The sequence below is a fragment of the Panthera leo genome, chromosome A2, assembly GCF_018350215.1.
Source record: "Panthera leo isolate Ple1 chromosome A2, P.leo_Ple1_pat1.1, whole genome shotgun sequence".
Taxonomy (NCBI): domain Eukaryota; kingdom Metazoa; phylum Chordata; class Mammalia; order Carnivora; family Felidae; genus Panthera; species Panthera leo.
In genome coordinates this window covers 44719871-44738295 of record NC_056680.1, presented here as the reverse complement: position 1 = coordinate 44738295, position 18425 = coordinate 44719871, and the positions used below count along the sequence as shown (strand labels likewise).

At 40.1% G+C, this 18425-nt stretch overlaps 1 protein-coding gene across 9 annotated transcripts in view; it reads right to left on the bottom strand.

The window, feature by feature from the left end:
* Positions 1 to 18425, bottom strand: part of CNTN4 (contactin 4) — an 893585-nt gene that overhangs the window by 134579 nt on the left and 740581 nt on the right. For all 9 annotated transcript variants that reach the window (XM_042929999.1, XM_042929997.1, XM_042929996.1 and 6 more), the window contains 2 exons: positions 14254 to 14390; positions 10112 to 10241 (listed from right to left, as the gene is read on the bottom strand). In XM_042929999.1, the coding sequence (XP_042785933.1) occupies positions 10112 to 10241; positions 14254 to 14390 (267 nt within the window). The remainder of the gene's footprint in view (positions 1 to 10111; positions 10242 to 14253; positions 14391 to 18425) is intronic.

Sequence of the window (18425 nt, the reverse complement as noted above, 5' to 3'; positions counted from 1 at the left end):
TAGGACACTCAATCCTTTCTAGAGTTAGGCCTTCGTATAATGAAGCAGAATTACTCAAGAAAAACAATCTGGGATGTTTAGACTCTTAAACTACTCTGAAACCACCTGATGGTATGATAGTAGATATTTAACAAATGGCTCTCAAAGAAAACACCAAAGAATTCAGCTTTTAGTGCTTGCAATTTCTGTGGTGTAAATACTTCCGTCATGGCCAATTTCAAGCTAAGAACAAGAAGTCAATGAATACTGAGAAGGATACACAGATTCAGCTACTGCCAGTAGGAGAGCCTTGGCACATAACTTTTTTTCCTTACTTCCCCAAAACATACTCTTATGGGAAGCTAACAGGACAAATGGACCCTGGGAATTCAGCTTTCCCGAGTCTTGAGCCTCACCCTGAAGCAGTACCATAATCTCCTTTGTCCTCCCCAGGCATACTCACAACCCAGTGCTGAGAAGAAAGGAACTTCGACTCCCTTCCATTTCCTTTGATTGTTTCATTTTGTTCCCTAATCTGTGTGGGTCAAGGTATCACAGCAGTTTTAAGGGCTTCTGCTACACATGCCCGGCCCTAGACTACAGTCTCAAGAGGAACATAGAGTGTGGATGAGCAATGTTTATGTCACCCAGCAGTGACTGATTTCTTGCTCGTCATGTGACTTCAGTAACTCCTTACACTGAAGTTTTAACATGGAAAGAGAACACACATTTTGCCTTTGTAATATGCATTTTTAAACACATTCAAAAAGCTTCATTAAGAGCAAACTGCCTTACACTAAATATAAAATTCACTTCTTCAGGAGCCCAGAAGAGCCACTGTCTGCTTATGTTGAAAAATACCACCTGGAATGTTGCTTGTGCAAATGCTTTATTTCTGGTAGAAATGGTCCAACATGACTGATAGAGCTTCTGTCAATACTGGGTTCAACAATGGAAACACGGGTTAACTGTATGTATAGTGGTGATAACAACAGAACAGCCTAGTCATTATTCTGCCCTCCAACTCCTATTGGCTTTTTATTGTTTTTTGAGAGAGAGAGAGAGAGCAAGTGTGTACACAAGCACTTGAGTGGGGGAGGGGCAGAGGGAGACAGAGAATCTTAAGCAGGCTCCACACTCAACTTGGAGTTAATTCCACGACCTTGGGATCTTGACGTGAGCTGAAATCAAGAGTTGTACGCTCAACCCACCGAGTCATCCAGGCTCCCCATTCTATTGGCTCTTACAAGTTTGAAAGCAACTCTGCCGTGATGGCTTAAGATGGGGTAACAAGAGGATTTACAAAGCAGATTCTGGACCTGTGGCACCTAAATTGAACTGGTCATAGGAATCACCTGGAGGAGCTTATTAAGCATATATACTCCTGAACTCTACCTGCCATGAGAAGGACCTGAGAACTTATAATTTTATAATTTTTGCCCCTGAAAATGTGATCCTCAGAGAAGAAGCGTTGGTGATCACCTGGGAGCCTGTTAGAAATGCAGAATCTCAGGCCCAACCCAGGTCTTGAAATCAGAATCTAAACCTAACAAGATCCCCAAGTAATTTATACATGGATCAAAGTTTGAAAATCACTGTTAAATCTTCTTGAACACCAATTCTAACATCTTCTGGACTACCAAAATAGAATCCACATGTTTCCAGAAGGTGGTAGAGGGGAAAAAATACTCCATTTCATTTACTGGTTCACTAATTTAAAAAGACTTGTAGAGACAAGGGTAAAAGATACAAAGTAACAAACGCATTTAGAACACGGCTAACATCAAATACTGGAATGGTAGGAAACAATCTTATTAGACTTGCCACAAAAGAGTGAACTTTTGGAAGCCAAAGCAGACAAGTCAATATGGTAGGCAGAGGGAAGAAGAAGAGCATATTTCTTACTGATGGATAAAAGAAAATATGTAATTTTGCTACAAGATTCAAACTTTCTTCCTGGTTCTACAATGTAAGAAAAGTTTATTGTAAAGCTCCTTAGGTAAAGAACTATGGACTTCTAAATGAATAATGCCTTCACAGCAGTTTTACAGATGACTGAGAGATTTTAGTTGTAGGACAGTCAGTATATGGTAACACTGCTCAGTGAAGCCTTGGACTGCATGCCTGAGTCACATTTTAAACTCTAGCTCAGGGGCACCTGGGTGGCTCAGTTGGTTAGGTGTCCGTTTCTTGATTTTGGCTGAGGTCATGACCTCACAGTTCGAGAGATGGAGCCCTGCATCGGGCTGTGTGCTGACAGCACAGAGCCAGGTTGAGATTCTCTTTCTTCCTTTCTCTCTACCCCTCCCCCACTCTTTCCCAAAATAAATACAACTTTGGCTCAATGAAGGCATTTCTTTGGGTGAACTCATGTAAGGAATTATCGTAATATGTACCCCTCAGGTTTCAATGTCTCCCTTTGGTTGGCTTTTAAAGTAAACTCTATACCGAACATAGGGCCTGAACTCATAGTCCTGAGATCAGGAGTCACATGCTCTACTGACTGAACCAGCCAGGTACCCCTCCCTTTAATCAGCTTTAAGTCACCAGTCATGCCAAGCAACAACTTGGCTTCGTCCTTCCATGGCAATCTGTGAAGTCACTCTGTAGGCCTAATTCTACTCACCTTGTTGGTGAAATGGAGCCTTCAGCCATGGATGGAACCTCTGATGCCTGATATTTCTCTTCTATAGAAGGACTTCAGATTGAGAGTCCTGATCCAAATCAGAAGATTTGCTGGTAGATTGTACTCCACTTAACACACACATACACACATACACACACACACACACACACACACACACACACACACCCTAGGATAAGTTTCCTATTTCAGGACAGTGTTTCTCAAAGTGTGAGAACCAACAGCATCAACATCACCCAGAAACTTGTTAGAAATGCAGCTCCCCAGGTCCCATCTCAGCTACCGTATCAGAAATTCGGGGGGTGGGGGTGGTGACTGAGCAGTCTGTAGTTGAACAAGTCCTCCAGGTGATTCTGATGCATGGCAAAGTTTGAGAATACCGTAGAAAAAGTAATGGCCTTCTGATTTGATCAATTAGAGCAGTAGTTCCCAAACTGTGTTGTTCACTAGAATCACACCTCGGCAACTTTAAGGACTAATGCCTGGGACCTAGGCCCAGGGTCTGAATTACTTGATTTGGTGGATGGTAGGGTATCAGGAGATTAAAAAGCTCCCCAGATGATTTTAATCAGCAAAATGTGAGAATCACAGAAAAGGGGTTTGGTAATGATTTGGTGGCCGTCTGAAAGAGTTTGGTATGGATATTAGTTAACAATAGCAAACATGTCTGATAATTCTACAAACACTTCTAGGCTTTAAGAAAGGTTGCACTTGGGATCTCTTAGTTTGGGCAATAAGGTACATAATGGCAGCCTCATTTTACTGATAAAGGGAGACTTAGTAACTTGTTAAAAATTTCAAATTTGACATCCAGGTGGATAGCTTTCCCTTTTCAAGACAATTTTAGTAAAGCTTCTGCCTAGATGACTACATCTGGGTAAGAAAGGCGTTTGTCCTCTCATTGGATGCTGATCACACTCAGCACATTTGATTATTTTGTAATCTGGCTCAACGAGGCAGCTGAGAAATCAGAGTCAGATGCAGATGAGCACTTGTGAAAGCCCCTGTGAAATAACTTTTAGTTTAGTCTTAATGCTTTCCTAATTTGAGAGCCAATCATCTGGATAAATGCCAAATTAACCAAATAATTGCTCAAGCCTCCACCTCACTTTAATTGGACCATCTATTCCCTAATGATATTTGAGCGTCCTTCCAGGGTCACATGCCCTCTACCACACAGGCCAGGAGAATCCTCACAGTACTGAAGCATTAGACACAAATTCCTCAGGCAGAACCTATTTCTGTTCCATTACGCAGTCCTGGCAAAGTCAGGTCATATTCAAAAGACTTACTTGCTCTTAGGATAGTTCATCCCATTTCAAAATCAAAGATACTCTAGAAAACTAGTTTAACTCTCCATTAGGGTACAGACAGTCTCAGCCTGGTACAATTACTTGTTCTCTGTAGAGAATGCTGTTGGTACCCTCACATGGATTCTTTTTTCTTTTTTTTTGGCCCCACCTGCTGTGAGTGTTGGCTGCTTACCACCTCAGCTGCCCCCTTCCCTGGGAAATTGGGAGGTTTTCCTCCATCTGCACCCACATCACCACCCCAACCCCTACTGCTCATGCTACTACCACCTAACCGGCAGCCCAGGGATGGACTGATAAACAGAGATTTCAGTAAAGGCCAGTCTCCCTTCTCCAGGGAGGAATAACTCTAAGAGGCAGTTTATGGTCCAGATATCCCTCTCTAGGACGAGACATAGGCTAAACTTTGCCTGCGACCATGACCTTACGCAGCTCCTCCACTCTTTCCCATCTTGCTTTCTTTTATAGGCTTCTCCCTAGAGAATATTCCTTCAATGGCTCAGAGGTACCTCAATCCCTGCTTCTGCTTTTGGGACATCAGTTGTCCTTTGTCCTTACCCCATGATTACATACACAGCATAAGCATTCTACTTGGAGCATCACAAAAAATCTCAAGGTTGGCAATTCAATCAGCAGTCCCTGACACCAAGAGGATCATCTATGTGGACACAGATATGAAACATGAATAGAAACGCTGCACTAGAAGATTTAAATTTTTACCAAGAAAATATGTAACTTACTTTTTTTTAATTACATGAAAAAAAATTATGTTTGTTTATTTTTGAGAGAGAGTGACAGACTGCAAGCGGGGGAGGAGCAGAGAGAGGCAGATACAGAATCTGAAGCAGGCTCTAGGCTCTGTGCTATCAGCACAGAGCCAACACAGGGCTCAAACTCACAGACTGCAAGATCATGACCTGCCCTGAAGTCTGACACTTAACCGACTAAGTTAAGGCACCCCTTAATTACTAACTTTAGGCACCCCTAAAATTACATTTTATAGAAGATCCAAGTTCCCCGTGGTTATCAGACTGTATTCACCCCAATTCCAATATACCTTCATGAGTGGGAGAGAAGGACAGAATGATGCCATCACCCAGCAAATTGTGCAGCACCCCAGGGATGTCCACGGGAGTACATCACACAGTTAACCTCTTCCACGACATAAGTTAATACAGGAGAAAAAGTCTGGGAACAGATGCCTTGAGGAATAATAACATATCAATGGTGACAGGTCAATTACAAACAAGGACATTTGCTTTTTTTTTGATTTTTTCTTTTTTTAATGTTTTATTTATTTTTAAGACAGAGGGAGAGAGAGAGAGAGAGAGAGAGAGAGAGAGAGAGAATATGAGTGGGGGAGCGACAGAGAAAGGGGGAGAAACCGATTCTGAAGCAGGATCCAGGCTCTGAGCTGTCAGCACAGGGCCCGATGTGGGGCTCAAACTCACCAACGGTGAGATCATAACCTGACCCGAAGTTGGACGCTTAACTGACTGAGCCACCCAGTTGCCGCAAACAAGGATATTTTCTTTCTTTTTTTTTTTTTTTTAAATTTTTATTTAACGTTTATTTTTGAGACAGAGAGAGACAGAGCATTAACAGGGGAGAGGCAGAGAGAGAGGGAGACACAGAATTGGAAGCAGGCTCCAGGCTCCGAGCCATCAGCCCAGAGTCCTACGTGGGGCTCGAACTCACGGAGCGTGAGATCGTGACCCGAGCCGAAGTCGGACGCTCAACCGACTGAGCCACCCAGGTGCCCCAACAAGGATATTTTCTATTTGATGTACTCAAAACCAGGCCTACTCTAATAGACTGACCTCAAGGTAAAAGTCTATGTTATTCTTCCATCCAGTGAGTAAATCACCCAGTACCTACGTTAAATATTTAGCAGTTTCAATCCATTAAATATAGATATGTTACATACACATTAAATACTCAGACAGAACACATAAAACAAGACCAAGGGAAAAGCCTATCAAATATGTGCTTCCTAACCATCTCTTATTCATGACTCTAGGGTTATTACCTAGCTTGAAAGGGAATCTCCTCTCTAATGTTGGGAGATCCTGATATTTGATCAATAGCTGGAACCAACATACTGACTTTTTTCTTCCTGATAATAAAGTTTGCTTGTGTTTCTTTATTCAATTCAAATTCACCATGATTCTAAGAAAGGTAATAACAAATTAGTCATTTGACCCCAAAGAGTCAAATTATTACTATTCTGTAATACACAAAGTGACTTGTGGAACACAATCATATTTATAGCTTACCCAGGTTAACCAATATTAATTTATGTGTATTTTAAAATAGTGAAATGTCTTCTCCCTCATTCAATTAAAATGAACTTCAGGAATTTACTCACTTTACACTTAACTGTCCTTCAATTCACTTCGAGTATATTAATATGATTTTTTGGAAGAGAAAATGGAATATTAAAGAAGGAACTTCTAAGCTTGTTACTCAAGCATCTCTAAAATTGGTCCTTAATTAAGTTTTCCATCTATCTAAAACTTTGCCCATATACTTTATGTATTTGAGTCAAAATTTTTGAAAACATTCCAGGGTTCTGTATGTGTAAGAAACCATCCAGATGTTTTATAACTTTGAGCCTTTGTTAAGGCCATTTCACTCTGATCTGGAATATTCCTTGTCCTCTTTTCTGTCTGTCCAAATATAAATCACTGTTCAAGGCTCAGCTGACCATCCCAGTGCATCAGCCAAACTCTCTTTCCTGAATTCCTGGAAGCCTTTACTATTTTTACCACTGTTTGGCCTGTTTCATTTCCTGACATGCCTTATTGTTCTCATATTCAACATGGTTGAGATCAGAATGGTTAAATAATTTCTCAGGCATTTTCCTCTTATCTTCACTGCTCTAGCTTGCTGACCTCAGGGCTCGTAAGAAAGTCTTAAGAAAGGACTCAGATCAAGAATTCATTTGGAATTAGTTCCAGTTGGAAGTGATTTGAAACAAATCTCTGTAAAAGATGGAGCAGCGATTCCCAACTCACAGCCCTTGAGCCCTGGTGGGAGGAGCGGACAGGGTCTGGAGAAGGGTGTGCAAGGAGTTGTTTTAAACTGTTACGTTTCATCTATGCATAAGAATATATACATAAATGTATATGTAGATATACAGACACACATCTCATATACACTCTATTGTTTTCAGTTATGGGTAGGTGCTCTAGATAAAAATAATCTGATAGTCTTTTTCATTTCCAGCTCCGCTTTTAGGACTAGTTATTCTCGGTCTTACCTCATAATTATATCCCATGATGTACAGTCATTTGTTATTATCAAATTTTATTATTTTAACAGAGGGACTTACAGAATCTTTTAAAATTGTAACGGGGTTCTCAGAGTTGAAATTTGGAAAGCACTCATCTAGAGGGACTTAGGACAATGCAATTCATTCATTAGGCTGTACACCCTCAGTTTTAGCTCTTCTTCAAACTAGTTGGCTTAATGTTTAATGGACAACATCTTTGTTTTTGCAGAAAATCCTGAGTAATCTACCATGCTGAATTGTGCTCCAAAAAGAGTCAGTTAAAACTACCAATAATCAGATCCAACTGGCACAGGGTGAAACTATAGTACTTGTCCTGGAGGAAGCTGGAATTATTGTTCCCAGTGTTAAGAGAGTGAGAGGTAGGTAGCAGCTTCCAAAAAGGTCATGCTTATTCCAGATGCAGAGTGTTCTTAGGCTTCACTGAAATGGGCTGCAGCGCCATGAACTCTCACATATTCCTGTCTTTTATGGGATAGTGGCCCAAGCTAAAGAACTTGGTGACAAGAACAGTCATGGAAGCTTTTCCTTCCTTTGTTAACTTGCACAGGGAAGAAGTACATTCAGCTTGAGAGCATCTACTGCCCATGCCAGCTCAACATGCTAGGCATCAAACAACACCTTGCTGAAGAAAAAGTTTGGACTCTGAAACTGGTGAAATCATCAGAATTTATGGTATCAGCTCCCAGTGTGTGCTTTTCTCTCATTCATAATCTTTCTATTACACTCTCCCTAAGAACTATTGCTTAGGTACTTTAGATAAATCCCAAATTCAGAGCCAAGATTTTTCTATGGGACACATACAAATTGATAGCCTGGATTTTTTTTTAAATTTCCAGAGGTTTGCCAATTCATTTAATTTATACTGTCTTATTTTTTTATGTTTCATATTTATTTTTGAGAGACAGAGAGAGAGAGCACAAGCAAGGGAGGTGCAGAGAGAGAGAGCGGGACAGAGGATCCAAAGCAGGCTCCAGGCTCTGTGCTGACAGCGGTGAGGCCAACACAGGGCTCAAACCCACAAACTGTGAGATCACGACCTGAGCCAAAGTCACACACTCAACCGACAGCCACCCAGGTGCCCTAATACTTTCAATGATATATTTACTTAATTCATACCTCATTTTTAAAAACAGTCTCTTAACTGATTAACACATCTAACACATCATTTAACACATTCATTCATTCCTACATGCATTATTTACTGAGTGCATACTATGTGCTTCCCTGTTGCATTAAGTCCTGAGAATAAAATAATAAAAAATAATTTAATGTTTATTTATTTTTGAGAGAGAGAAAGAGAACATGAGTGGGAGACGGGCAGGGAGAATCCAAAGACAGTCTCCAGGCTCTGAGCTGTCAGCACCCAGCCCGATATGCAACTCATTAACTGCAAGACCATGACCTGAGCCACCTGAGTTAAGATCAGATGCTTAACTGAGCCACCCAGGAGCCCCTAAAATAATGATTTAAACCAAATATGGTCCTTGACATGATGGGGAAGTTAAAATGCAACGGGAGAAAAAGACAAAAATCACAACAAATGTAAAATGCAACAGTGGCATCTGTTACAAAGGACAATTAAAAGGCAAATAAAAAATCTGCAAGAGGCGAAGTTGCTCTGGGCATGGGGCCAGGTGTGACGTTCTGAGGGAGCCACAGTGAAACCTGAAGATGGAGGAAGGGAAGGAGTTAATGAAATGAAGGGCAGGAAAAGCATTTCAAGAATAAGGAACAGTATGCTCCAGTGGCCCTTGGAGGAAGGGAGGATGGTGAAGATGTGGAACAAATACTGTCAGTGCAGCTGAAGAGCAGGGAAAATGGGTCATATGGTGAGAGGTAGCTGGAGGGGCAGACCACTTGCCTATACGGTGATAAATTCAGATAAGGAAGAACAAGATGCACTTTGCCAGCTGTTCCTAGCAACCTTCCCAAACCAAGTCAACTCTTCTTCCTTCCAAGCTGAATTTTGTAGCAAATCAATACGATACCAAGATTCCACAGCATTTCAGAAACTGCTCAAATTAGAACAGTGGTTGACAGACGAATAAAAATGGGTGCCAAGGGAACTGTGTTACCCATTGGAAGCATCAGTAGAGGCTGGTTTAGAAAGTGGTCCCTGGGTAAATTCCTAGCAGTGCTATTGCTGGGTCATAGGGTAGGTCTATTTTTAATTTTTTGAGGAACCTCCACACTGTTTTCCAGAGTGGCTGCACCAATTTGCATTCCCACCCCAATGTTTATAGCAACACTCTCAACAATAGCCAAATTATGGAAAGAGCCTAAATGTCCATCAAGTGATGAATGGATAAAGAAATTGTGGTTTATATACACAATGGAGTACTACGTGGCAATGAGAAAGAATGAAATATGGCCCTTTGTAGCAACGTGGATGGAACTGGAGAGTGTGATGCTAAGTGAAATAAGCCATACAGAGAAAGACAGATACCATATGTTTTCACTCTTAGGTGGATTCTGAGAAACTTAACAGAAACCCATGGGGGAGGGGAAGGAAAAAAAAAAAGAGGTTAGAGTGGGAGAGAGCCAAAGCACAAGAGACTTTTAAAAACTGAGAACAAACTGAGTGTTGATGGGGAGTGGGAGGGAGGGGAGGGTGGGTGATGTGTATAGAGGAGGGCACCTTTTGGGATGAGCACTGGGTGTTGTATGGAAACCAATTTGACAATAAATTTCATATACTGAAAAAAAAAAAAAAGAAAATGGTCCCTGGTATTGCTTGGAGAATGCATTACTTTTCCCTCGAGCAATATCTTTGGCCTCAAGATTTACCTTTTTTTTTTTTTTTTGATTGAACATCATGCTTTGCAAAACACGTGTTAGTTTAGTGACTTAAATTTTTTTTTCCTTTCCAGGATAAGTACTCACCTATAACACTAAGCTCTGCGCTGGAAAAGATAACTCCGTGTTTATTCTCGGCCACACACTGATACATGCCAGCATCTGAGAGGTTCACTACTGTTATGTTGAGCATTCCTTGCTCAATTTGAATTCTATCCTGTGAAAGAAAAGAGGAACACAAAACAATGACCTTCTCAACTGAGACCTTAAGGCAATTTTGTTGCATGTTATATCAAAGGGGCTTAATGAGAAGAAAATAGCCATCATATAAGCAATTTACATTACATGATCTATTTATCTGTCAACTAAATTTGTGGCAGGTCAGATGCTAAATGGAACAACCTTGTACATCAGTTGGTAAATGGAATTTAAATTGTAGGACTCTCTGGAGTTCTCATTGATTCAATAGTGAAACCATTCAGATTAATATCCTCTCTAAAACAGATGAACTTGAAATTTAAAATGCTTTTGTACTCTCAGGCTTTGTGCTGACTGGGGGGTGGGGTGGGGTGGGGAGGAGGGTAGGGAATACAACCATATTTACTGTTCAGAGTATTAAAACATTCAGATTATGAGGAGGCAGCACTTTGAAGGTTAAGAGAATTGTAATCTATATATTATAGATTATAGAAGCAGAGACAAATATTTAATATTGGTTGATGTCAGTGGCATAATCTAAGCTTAGGACCATCTTCTGGAGGCCAATTGGAAGAAAGAAGAGTTAGTGTACTGAACAAAAGACCATTCTCATTTGTCAGCCTGAGGATACCTAATTTGAATTATCAATTTTTGTAAGTCCCAAAAAGGATCTCCTCCTCCCCAGGAACCTGCCATTTAAAAAATATAAGATAAAAAGAAGTACTGGTTTTCTATTTGCCGCAGGGTCGCGATTTAGCAGGGTAGACACCTTATTAGGCTCTGATCAAATCTAGGTACCCATGTTCCCTCACGTTAAATAAAATTGAGGAAAATGCTGGTTATCTGGGTACCTACACTTTAGTGGTTTGAGTTTGGCTTTTATAATTGGGAAAATCATGGAGTCAGCAGGAGCTCTTCCAGGGACAGGAGAGGAGTATGTGACAGGGCAACAGTCCCCTTTCTGCTTTGTGTGCACTGATGACCCACCGTTGCTCACAGCAGGCACTCTTCACTGGGCCGCCTATGGTGGAGGAAATCTGAGTATGAAAACCTGCCTCTTAACTTGGGGCCTGAGGAAAATGTCAGATTTCAGGAACATTTGAGTTCAGTAGGAAAATACCACAGGAAAAGTTTAAATTGGACACAATTGTTCCTCATTCTTATTAAGGCCCTCCCCATCCTCCCCTTGCTTCATTCCTAGTTCTTTGTCAGGGTCTGCTCCCTTAGATGAGCATTCCTGTATTATGTCAATGTCTCCTCTCTCATAGCAGATTCTCATAGTACTTTCCAGATGCTCTTTCAGAACCAAGGTACTTACTCTTTAAGCTGCTAAGTTTGATGACTGCTCACAGCTGGGTCCCTCTCTCTGGGTAATGCTTTTGGCAGAAAGAACTTCCCAAATTCAATGCCTGGCTGGTGCAGTGGTACAAAGGCCGCCCCCCCCCCCCCCCGCCCTTTGCCTCTAACTTGGGAACCTCTGAAGGGCCTTCTGCTCCAGAGCTCCCCCTGTAGGCTCATATTGGAACTGCACCACTGTTTAACCTCTGCCCAGTCTGGCTTCTCTGACTCCTTCATAGGTGAGGCTCTGAGAGCTTTCCCAGCATACCTCCTGAACACAAATGTCTGCCTCAGAGTCTGTTTTCAGAAAACACAAAGAAAGACAGTGACTACTGAAGTATTTATTTTCAAAGAGCATTTGGACTTTTCTTCCCTTTGGGCCATATTCCCTCCCCCTCCTTTTCCTTAAGTCTTATTTTCCATATAACCAATTCTGAAAACCTTATTCAGGCAAACTTTGGTGGTTAGTTCTGAATCAAGGAGACCTTCAATATTTGAATCCTGGCTCTATTACTTACTAAAGATGGATGTGACCTTAGGCAAACTGCTCTGACCTCAGGCAAACAAGGCAGGTTCCTTGTCTGTAAATTGGGCATAGCAATAGTACTTACCTCATAAGGTTCCTTGTGAATACCAGATGAGGCAATGTGTTTGAAGTGGCAGGATAGGTTAGCACTTGTTAAATGTTTGAGAATCACACCTTCCAAATCCTTTTTAAACATTATTATAACCTATCATTTCCCCCTAACAAAATGAATAGTCTGCATAGAATTTTCATTTCAGTGGTTACATATTTCTAAAATTAACATTTTCTTCTTTTAAAGTCTATCTGTGGGGGGGGGGGCTGGGTGGCTCAGGTGGTTAAGCATACAGCTCTTTTATTTTTTTAATTTTTTTTAATGCTTTTATTCTTGAGAGAGAGAGAGAGAGAGAGAGAGAGAGAGGGAGACAGAGTGCAAGTGGAGGAGGGGCAGAGGGAGAGGGAGACACAGAATCTGAAGCAGGCACCAGGCTCTGAGCTGTCAGCATGGAGCCGGATGTGGGGCACAAACTCTAACCATGAGATCCTCACCTGAGCTGAAGTCGAATGCTCAACCGACTGAGCCACCCAGGTGCCCCAAGCATATAGCTTTTTTTTTTTTTTTTTTTTTTTTTTTTTTAAAGCATATAGCTTTTAATTTTAGCTCAGGCTAGGAACTCACGGTTCATAAGCTCAAGCCCAGCATTCAGATGGAGCACTGTCAGCCGGGATCCTGCTTGGTATTCTTTCTCTCCCTCTCCCCCACTTGTGTTCTCTCTCTCAAATAAATAAATAAACTTAAAAAAAAATCAGTCTGCTTAACTTTTCAAAATATCTTGTTTATTTTCATAGACATAAGTTCTTTATTTAACTCTTTCAGCATCCTAAACAGACTCATTCCTATTTCTTTGTTAGACCATTCTATTGTTTGGTTCAAATTTCTAAAAAATAACTTTTTGAAAATGTTTTGGAATATTGGCTTACAGGCTTATTTGTGAAAAGGAGTTATTTTTCTTTGTTTGTTTTTATTCCCATCAGCAGTTTTGTCGCTGTTCTACCTCATCCCCTGGGTCACCAGCCCAGAAGCAGATCTGCTCATGGATTCTGTGAGGTCCTGATCTGTGAGGACACTCAAATTACTGCAGCTCTCAGCCCAGAGCCAGTGGGAATCCTGGCCCAAAACTTTCCACCTGTCTTGCACCACTGTGTGTGATTGCTTCTTTCACGGGAGAGCAATAGGTGGGGAAGATCCACACCCCAAGCCCTTACTCCAAGGATATTGTATCCTGTCTCCAGAGAGGATTTTTGCTTTTTTATTTTTTTATTTTTTTGAGAGAGAGAGGGGACCAATTAGTGAGGACCAGAGAGAGAGAGAGAGGGAGAGAGAAAGAGAGAGAGATACCTATGAGGGGCAGAAAGGGGAGAGAGGTAGAAAGAGAAGTGGGGCTCAACCACAGCAGGACTTGTGTTCACCCAATGCTGGGCTCAAACTCACGAACTATGAGATCATGATTTGAGCTGCAGTCCCAATACTTAACTGACTGAGCCACCCAGATGCCCTGGATTTTTGCTTTTTTAAAGCCAAGCTCTCAGGTACCACTGCCTTCCCTCAGGCTGACAGTCTAGTGCCTCCAGTCGCAGTAATCACTTTCAGTTTTTGTTCTATTTCTGTTGCATCAGAAATATTAATCTTGCATTTGCATATGTCATTACTACGTGTTTGGAGGCAGAATGGGTGTTTTGATGGTGATCTTACTGGACATCACGTTGTTGTCCAGAAGTCTCCACGAACAGAAGAGAATAACAAAACCACATTGAGAGGAGAATTTGTATGCTGGGAGGTCTTACTCTCTCTTATATAGAACACATACAAATTTGTTTCTTAGCACAGTTACATGTTCCAGACTCTCTGCATGACTTTCCAATTGTACAGCCAAAGATGTTAATTTATGAAAACCAAAGATTTTGTACAGAAGCTTAATTGAACAAGGATGAAGAACTGGATTTATGGAGTTTCCATGTATCAACTGCATTCACTTCCACTTTTTCTGCTATTAACACTTGGTTGCTTATTATTTTCTAAATAACTCATCATTTTCCTGTTTCCATAACAATGAGGTCACATGAAACATTACAGTCAATACTAAAATATGATTATCATCAGTTGGCTTACCCGAGTTAATAGTGGTTCACCATTTTTTAGCCACCGGTATGTAGGTTTGGGCCTTCCATTTGCTTTACATTCCCAAAAGACATTTTCTTCAATGGCCACATGTGTATCGTTTATTTCTTGAATCCAATTAGGTTGAGCTACAGCAGTTCAGAAAGCAAAGAAAAGATATACATTCAGTATATGTTCAATCTATTTTTATCACATAAAATCGAAGGACAAAAGTAGGCTTGTAATAAAATTATTTTTCCAGGTGTTATGCATATTTCAAGGCTGGGTTAGAGTTCAGGGGTACTTTTAGAAGGCAACCCACTCTATGTCCAACTCTGAATGTCCTGTTTTTGCAGCCCATGTGGCTGGTCTTTTAATTGCTAAAGGCAGAAAATAAAAGCAGCATTGCCATATGGCAAAATTAACTGTCCCTCTCCTCCAAGTAGCTATTTTTTACCATTTTTGTAGGAGAAATATCCCACACTGCCCCACCATTTCTGGCTGGGAGCATGTTTTCCTAGATACACACTATGTTTCCCAGATTGCTTTGCAATTGGAGGTAACCATGTGACTAATTTCAAGCCCAGCGTACCTGTGTGAAAGTGGTGAGATCAACTTTCAAGTTGTTTACTGAAAGATACTTGCCCCGAAATCTCATTGCCCCATACCATTGATGGGAAAAAAAAAAATGACAACTGCAACAGTCTTGGGCTCAGAGATAGAAGCTATGAAGGATGAAAATGCAGACTTATCAGTCTCGGACTTTGAATAACCTTGTAGAGCAAAGTAGCCCCAGACTCACCAGCAGATTGTGGGGGAAATATGTAGGGAAGAAATAAACTTTTTTTAAGCCACTGTATTTTTGGGTCTCTCTATTAGAGCAGCTTAGTCTCTCGCTAACTAATACACTTCACTCCTACATACTATATAGATAATTTTGTGACTTCTTTCTCCTTCTAGACTACATCATTGCTTACTATTGACTTATTTCATATTGATAGAATGTTATACACAAGAGTATGGCTCCAGAACCCCAAATCTCTGAATGAGTCCTGATTTTTACCAAAACTTTCATAGGAAATCATCTCTTGCCCACAGTCTAACACTGTGGAATTCAAGATAGCCCACCATCCTACACCACTCCCGCTACCCAAATTATGCCACCTTTCTCATGCTTCAGTTGAAATCATGCTTTTTTTCTCCTTGTTCTCAATAAAGACAATGTTAATTCCACATTCCATAAAATGTCATCATAAATACCAAGCCTCGCCTAAAGCACAATTCATGCTATTGTTAACTGTAATGGCAAATGTACTTAAGTAGAAGACCTTTAGTCCAAAGTTCATGCAGAAGAGAACCACAGCTATCATTCTGGGATGTTTCCTTTTCACAGGACAATTTCTGTAGGGTAATGCCTACCAACAGAAACCTAATAGTTAGAATTGTTATCAGTATTTAATTAGAAGGTGCTACTCAATATTCTTAACATGTCTCTTGTCTGATTTGACCTCAGAATCTTCATTGAGTGAGGCTTCAAATCATCTATAATTTAATTCAAAAGGAAATTACCAGTGTTGAGGCTAAGCTGTCTATCTTACCTACTTACTAATAAACAAAACTAGAAAAACACTCAACAAGTCACTTTACCAGCAGAGGTCTCTAGGTCCTTGAATAAATATTGCTTTCTCCTTTTCCCATCTACAAACAAATGCATGTTTTTCAAGGAGCAAAACACAATTTTACAAATCTTCTACTGATGGGGATGATGCATTGTTGCATAGGAGGGGAGGCTGAAAGGGTCGATTTTCAAAAAAAAAGTTGTAACATCAACAAGCATTAATTTCAACGAAAGGTTATAACCTTCATCCTTGAAAGAGCTGCAAGTCTGCCATTGTACTGTATCTTCCTGCTGCTCATGCAAAGGGAGCTCAAAAGGTAGATACCTTTTCTGTTCTCTGCTTGGAGAATTTGATGTGTAACTCTGATAGGGCTAACGGCAGTTGTGTGCCTGATTTCACATTCAACCTGCTGAATATTTACCCCCCACAGAGTCCATGAAAACAAAGCAAACAAGAAAAGCTACAGAAATCTATGTGGAATATTAACAACCAAGCCAAACTTTTCAAAGAGACTGAGGGAAAAATAAATGGAAGGGCAAATGTAACTTATGAAGCAATGTCAAGTTGTAGTTCAAAAAGGAAACATCAAAACCACGTGCAAAGACTGAGATTTCAATGTCACAGATTTCCTGCAACACTTGAGCTTATTCGTTGCTTTCTTTCAAAAATATAGAAACCTGGAATGGAAACAAAGCCTTCATCCCACACTCAAAAAAAGAGATGGGGCAGGACAGGGAGAGTCTTGAGAGGATTTTGCAAACACCTTGCAAAGTTCTAACTAACGACTTCCATGGGCTCATTTTGTCTCTTCCAACAGGCTTATGGAAGTTAAGGTGCTTGACAAGAATGCTCACTGGTAGTTATTTGTGCTGGTCATGGTGAAATCACACACTAATTCAGCCGATGTAAGACATCATCATATACTTTCTTTGTTTTTAAGTAAAATTAATTCATAGAAGACAAATGTGAAATGATAAAAACATATTCCTTTTGAGGTGATACCTGGACAAGGGCCCAGGATCAGGAAAAGAATATCATATTATATAAATGGCAAAGAATGAGATAATCTTACTTTTTAACATGCCAGTTGCAGATCTATAGGGCAAATGCCCACGCAGTGAAGATTTCTGCTGCCACTCACTTAGACTGGATGAATCAGATCTAAGTGAGTGAGTTTCTTGTATGCAGTCTGTGACTGATGAAAATTGTTTATATCTCTCCATATCTCTTCAGGTCACCTAGTTCAAAGTCTTTGGATAACAAATGGTCCACTTTAGAGCATGATGAAAACATATATATATATTATATATATATATATATATATATATAATATATATATATATATATATATGTTGGCTAACGCATATGGGTCTAAGGTATTTATTACTTAGTATCTAGTTTTAACTACCTTTTATGATTCCATTTATAAATAGTAACTCTTAAGTAAGACCTGAACAGGTTGGTATAGCACTAGTATTTCAGAAACCAAGTTGTATTTAAATGCCTTTTTGGGTAATATATGTAGATCCCACGTATTAAACAGAACGAATCACATCCACATATTAAACCATCTATTTTGGCTATTCATGTTCTTTCAAGATTTGAAACAGAAGAATTCCTTCTCTGTAACATCTCATCTTGTTCTCAAGCTACAAATTCAAATATAAGGTTAAATGATTATGTAGGATTTGACCTTGTGACACCAATAGTCTCTTGGATAGATGAACAATCTTTTCATTTCAATCTTTTATAAAATAACTGCCAGAAATTACCTAAATCTTTGTGTATTCCAGCCACTGGAATCATGTAAGCATCATATCCAATAAGAATTTATACTGCTGATGGATTGAATTTGAACTCAGTGGCCAAACAATTCTCAAATCTGCATCTCAACCTAGATCTCTGATTCTCCAAAACCAAAAATTTCTAATAAGAAGAAATGCCATCATGAGCCTTAGAACTTAGAAATTTAAAAATGTAAAAGAAAGTATATGCTGGGGAAAAACATTTAAATCACTATTGCAAAGATGATCCAGTGGCCATTCGAAATTATTTCTGGTTACTTACATAGTCTTGGAGAAGATGAATCAGCTCCAGGGAATACAGAGGTTTAACTAATAATATTGCTTAAGAAGTTTATTAGTAGTGGGTTTTATAAACCTGAAGATAATCACTTGGACTCAATTTACCACCTGGATATAGATATGGATATAAATATGGATAGCTGCTTCCCAAATCCTTATCTCCAGACTGGAAGTTTGGATTGGTCACAGAATCACTGATATATTCTCATTACCTTCACCTTGAAACCAAATGTTCCCAGCACTAGCACTTGAACTATTCACTTTCAAACCTTACTGTAGAGGGTATTCCAACTTATCCTTATAGTCTCCTCTGAAACCCCTGACTTCCCATTTGCAGAAGTCACTGAATGGAAAGACCAGCTTAACCAGCAATACTCATACTGTGTCCCGAGGCAGGGTCCAAATTTGATCTTTGTTCAGTGTTTATCATCTCCCATCCTCTGACTTCAGGCTCTCGTCCACTCAACACATGGCGGCAGGA